At 43.2% G+C, this 5,922-nt stretch overlaps 1 protein-coding gene across 1 annotated transcript; it reads right to left on the bottom strand.

Moving 5' to 3' along the window:
* Positions 1-8: 8 nt before the first annotated feature.
* On the bottom strand, positions 9-949 carry LOC117591624 (homeotic protein female sterile-like; the record flags this gene model as incomplete). The annotated part of the gene is made up of 2 exons (XM_034284937.1): positions 881-949; positions 9-747 (listed from the first exon to the last, which is right to left on the bottom strand). A coding segment is annotated over exon 2 (736 nt), but the record flags the coding sequence as incomplete, so codon positions are not given.
* Positions 950-5,922: the final 4,973 nt, after the last annotated feature.

The following is a 5,922-nucleotide window of genomic DNA, read 5'->3' as shown; positions in this document are numbered from 1 at the left end:
TCGGCCACGACCACGACGGGCCGGTGTCACGGGCGTGAACTGTTTGCCATGGTGCCGATTCGGATGTAGATTGGGAACGGCCTCAAATGAAGGCAGTGGATCGTCTGCCTTTGGCTGATTTCCATTCTTGATTTCCACCTTGGTATTCATTGGAATGACAGCCTTTTCCTGGCGCGGGGTCTTCGGCAATGGAGAGGTTTTTGAAATGGCTGCCTTCCGCGGACGCCTGGTCTTGGCCTCAGCCCTACACTCATTGTGCAATTCCTGCTGCATTTTCGCCATGCGCAGCCAAAAGCACTCGCACAGGTTGACAGCAGCTTTAAACACGGGCGAGTCCGGACTGTTGTAGACTCTGCAGTTTTCGAAAATCAATAGAATGTCTTCCAGGACGTCTGCACCGCCCCAGTAGTATGTGTACTCAAATCTTTTCTTGATTGTGTTCAAGTCCATGGGGTTTGCGATTTTTTCGTGGTAGTCCCTGATCTTCAGCTTCACAGCATCGACAGGATGGCGAAAGTGCAGCGAGGAAGGGTTGCGCGACAACGCATTCACAGCGGTTCTCAGTTTTAACAAGAAATTGGTTACCCTTCCCTTACGATTGGGTGGCGGCATCACCGGGGGCTGCACAATTCCATTTACCGGCTGCACTCTGGGCTCGCACCGTGGCGGCCGCTGCTCCCCTGGGTGCCGGTTTTCGAGCACGCTTAAAGCTTTCTCAAAGTCCTCACGACGCCTATCATCCATTGTCTGAGAATAGAGATTTCAATTAGATTTTGGACCGGCCAAATGGCTGTGGCAAGTGCCACAGGTAGACTTATCGTAGACTGTTCGAATTGACACATTCTATTAACCGAAAAACTTAATTGTAGAGCGTACTTACATTCCTTTTCTTCTCGCTGGTGGTTTAATTAAACCTTTTATTCAGATGCTTTTTTTTTGACAAGCATCTGAAAAGTGTTAGGGATGGCTGATAAAAAAGTAAGCACATCGATACACGCATTGTCAATACGGTCAATACGAAATGTTATAACGTATATCTTTCCCAATGTGGCACAAATTTCCGTAATAATCGCAAAAAATTATTTTCGTTCGTCAACTCAAAACGCAAGTCTAACGCGTTCCCTTCTTCCCTTCACTTACAGTCTAAAACAGAAACTTCAGATCAAGGAATTCAAATTTATTTGCCACCTTCTTTCAATCGACGTACTCCTTGGATACTTATGACTCCTCCACCCCTTATCCATACCATCTACCTCATGTTAATAACGTGTTTCTTCCCTTCCTTGAAGAAAGTGCTGTCTTCGAATGGCTTTCATCAATTGACATCTGTTTCTCTGCGGGTCCAGATAAAGTTCCGAGCTGTATTTTAAAATATTGCGCTAAAGCCCTATCTCATCCTTTGACCTTCTTATTTAATTTATCCCTGGCCTTGACCTTGATGAATTAAGCATTTGGTGTTCGAATAACCTACTTTTCTTGAACCATTCCAAGTGCAAACTTATGACTTTTTACCGCCGTGCCCCACATTTTGTCTCCTATTCTCTAGGACACCATGCTCTGGATCGAATCTCCACATCAAATGACTTAGGAGTCCTATTCGATCACAAGCTATGTTTTAATAGCCATATTGCTTCAACTGTTAACAAAGCTAAGGGAGTTCTTGCGTTTATTAAGCGTTGGTCAAAAGAGTTTGACGATCCATATATAACTAAAACACTGTACGTCTCGTTGGTTCGCCCGATATTGGAGTATTGTTCTTGTGTGTGGAGTCCACAATACAAGAAGCAACAAATAATTATTGAATCCGATCAAAAACAATTTTTAATATTCGCCCTTAGAAATCTAAACTGGGACTCTAACAGACTCCTTCCACCATACCTATCTAGGCTAAAACTACTGAACCTACCCTCTTTACACCATCGCAGAATTTGCAGATAATTGTTAATTAAAATAAATAAAAAGCTGCCTCATTGCCCAAATTTACAGCTTATTCCGCTTTACTCCTTCCTTTCGACCTTAGCTACCTTTCCAATTCGGTTATTACACTTTAAATTCAGAAATCATAGCTAAAAGCCCTACTTGATTGTTCATTCTCTTTGCTAGGGATGGAAAGGATTTATCCGTCTAGTTTTTAGCAAGTGTTGAAGCCATTCCCCATTCGATGTGTTCTAGTGTTGGAAAAGCTTACATCGTGTTTTGTTTTGTGTTGAGTTGCCTCCTCTAGGACATAATGACAGAGGCATATTTTTTTGAGTGCTTAATCGAAAATTTGCAAGATGTGAAAAAAGATTCGGTCTCTAAAAATACGAGAAAGTTTATTCTGAATAACTTGATTCTGCAATCAACTCTAATAAAATCAATAACATCAATCTTCTTAAGCAATGGTAAGACTACACCTTTTTTGTGAGTACATTTAAATTTAATATGTGTCCCCCACGATACCCCGTCGTTACATGTGTAGGCTCCTACAACCAGTACATACACAAATAAAATTCACTATTTCAAAAAGCAGATCCTCGAAAAGGTAACAATGAAGCAATATGCACAAGTTTTTATGCTGCCCATGGACAGAAGAAACCGAGATATTGCGGGACTCAAAAATCCCATGGACCTGGGCACAATCACTATTCGTGTGCAGAAACGGCGCTATCGAAATGAAGATGAACTGATTTTCGATCTCAAACTTGTCTATCAGAATTGGCTTTCGTTGAAGAGGGAAAGTGCAATCCTGTGCCGGCCTGGCAATCAAGTTGCAAAAATTCGTGGAGAACAAGGTGTCGAAAATGCCAGAGGGCCAGGAGTTGGAGATCAATAAGGATTCCAAGATGACGGTCAAGTCCCTCCAAAATTTTCCCTGGCGGCAGTTAAATAGCACAGAGCCGACTCCAACAGAGCCTATGAATGTGTGTGTGCATGTGACACCAGAGCTTGTCGCTGATCCTACGGATGTTTAGACAGAGCCCTATGAAGAGGATGATTCATTGCGGATAATCACACAAATTCTGAGCAAAACGCAGCTGATGCACTACCTTCAGCCACCCGATATAAGTATCTATGTTGATACTCTTGGTGACTGCAGCAATGAGTGCAACTGCCAGTTGTGGGACAGCAACGTGGATGATTTGACATCGCATGAGCTGCAGACTGTCATGCATATAGCGTTGCAACATAATGTGCCAGTCACTATGAAAAAAGGCAGAATGGACTTAAGCATAACGAAATTCTCCCCCAAAGTTATATCCATATTAAATGAGGCTCTCCTTCAACGCAGACGCAACGATTCTGTATTGCTGCAACTTATGACAGCTGATGAACGGCAGGTTATGACGGAATATTTGGAAAACAGGTTGCTCAGACTCAACACCCTCTTGAACATATCAAATCGTACGAGTACTTTAAGGAGACATGCCACTATCAGTAACAGTCAGGATCTGGAACACTCCGGAACGGTTATCTGATGACGAAAAGGAGGAAAAGGGAGGAGGAAAGCATGTTAAAAAAGGACAGACCTAAAAGAAATCGTAAAGGATGGAAGAACAGGCGAAACAAATAGAAAATTACTAACAAGTTAATACATACATATATATGTGCATATATGCATATTAAATATTCAAAAATAATTGCAATGTCCGATCGACACGTACACAACCCACCCCAATAAAAATTAAATTCGTCGTTTATTTCTTGCGGTTTAAGATTGTGTCTTTTGTGTGTTTCTCTATTCTGTATGAGTTCTGCAGATTTCCAAAATAACCATGAACATGATAATACTATTCGGACTCCTGTCTGGACTCGGCAAAACTGTTAAAGACACTTCTCTGGCTCCTCTCTGACACTCACTCTCTGGTCCGCCCATCAGTTAGATCCTCTAAATATCTCGAAGCATCTGCGGGCTGGTTGCCCATTTTTGGTGTTCTTTTGGGTCCTTTTCTTTTCCGTCTGCACGTTGGTGATGTCTTTCAGTAGCTCTCGTTCAATTTTTTCAGTTTGTTCTCTGTTCTTTGTATATTGTATTTCTGTATTGAACTGTAATGTTTTTAGAGTGAGAGAGAGAGACAAGTTAGTCAGTCTGGTGAGTCCTTGTTCAAGGCATACTATAAGGAATCCTTAAAGATGGAAAAGAGGCTTCGCAATGGAAGCTTTATCTCTTCCAGCAATAGAAAAAAAAGAAGAACGAGAAGGGATGTGTGAGACGCTTCTTTCTCGTCACAACTTTTATACCCGGCACTCAGTACTACATCTGCACCTTAGCGGTTATTTGTGAAATTTTACTTTTTTTCTTCATCTGTCATCTACATCTACAACACTTCTCATAACATCACGCTCCTTTAGCTCACCCCCCTCCCCATGATCCACACACTGCAGAGGCAGAGGCCGCACACTGGGCGAAGCAGAGTGTGAATGAGAGAATGTGCAAAAAACAAATAAAAGCTGAGGGACGGGGTGGGTTTAGAAACTGCAAAATTTTTACTTCATTCTGGCTTTAATAATGATCCAATCGGATCCCAATGGTGATCGGATAGATATGGATTCATATCTATATATATATCTATATATCTGATAGATATCATTCACTACGGAATGGCATTTTTAGTTTTCTTTTATCTTAAAAATTTTAGTTTTGGGAGTTTTTCGCTCTTTAGCGGGGTCGGAAGGAAGTCTGGATGCAAAATTTGGTGGCTCTAGCTTTTATAGTCTCTGAGATCCATGCGCTCAACAAGACGGACGGACAGACGGACGGTCCGACAGACATGGCTCAATCGACTCGGCTATTGATGTTGATCAAGAATATATATACTTTATGGGGTCGGAAACGATTCCTTCTGTGTGTTACATACATTCACTTTGTGCACAAATTGTGCACACCCTATTTACTCTTCGAGTACCTACTACTCGAGTACCGGGCATAAAAACAATCGCCAGCAAGTGGATCACTTGGTCAGGCGGCCAGTGGCCCCGGAAACCCTGTCGCAACCCTATCGATAGAAAGCACGCAGTGAGTACTTCACAATAACCACGCTAGATGGCGCCTTGTGTTCTTTATTCAAATTTCTATTACAAAACCAATAGGAATGATTTCTGTTTGCTTCCTTGGATAATTCAAGTTATTTAAGGAGTTCCTCTTTTTGAGATGGTGTCATGGCGTCCAATTTCAAACGAACCGCTTCGTGAGCCGTCGCCTTTACGTGAGCCATGCGTCCTTCATAATCAGGTATAATTTCCACGACCTTTTCGAAGGTCCTCTGTGTCGCTGTGCGGATCGATGGGCATTCGGTGAAGCAGGACATTGCGTTCTGCAGCATTCGGTGTAACTTAGTCAGAAACCAGTCCCAGCCCTTAAACTGCTCGCCCGCCAGCATCTTCTCCAGTATGTCCCAATCCAGAGGCTCATCATGGAAGTCATTATCTAGATTTTCTCCATAATGCATCCAGATCGACGAGATGTTGAATGGCCAAGAGTTCGCACAACAACGTAGAGCCTTGATCAGGGTCTGGCTGTATGTGCGCTCGATCTTCAGATTTAAAGGCATCAGGATAGCCGTTATGCTGAGTCGATCAAGGACTGGTTCGACTGGGAGTGGGTCGATTTTCACTTGAGTTCCGTAGTTGTTAAGAAGGTTTGGGGGTCGCTGAAGCTCTGGAAATTCGTGCGAGATAACAGCATTTTTATCGGCGTCAGCTCGGGTCAGACTTCGCGACCCTGGAGGTCGGCCACGACCACGACGGGCCGGTGTCACGGGCGTGAACTGTTTGCCATGGTGCCGATTCGGATGTAGATTGGGAACGGCCTCAAATGAAGGCAGTGGATCGTCTGCCTTTGGCTGATTTCCATTCTTGATTTCCACCTTGGTATTCATTGGAATGACAGCCTTTTCCTGGCGCGGGGTCTTCGGCAATGGAGAAGTTTTTGAAATGGCTGCC

This window comes from Drosophila guanche, unplaced genomic scaffold (assembly GCF_900245975.1).
Source record: "Drosophila guanche unplaced genomic scaffold, DGUA_6, whole genome shotgun sequence".
Lineage (NCBI taxonomy): Eukaryota > Metazoa > Arthropoda > Insecta > Diptera > Drosophilidae > Drosophila > Drosophila guanche.
Note: the sequence above shows the minus strand (reverse complement) of the source record. Positions and strands in the feature narration are given on the sequence as shown.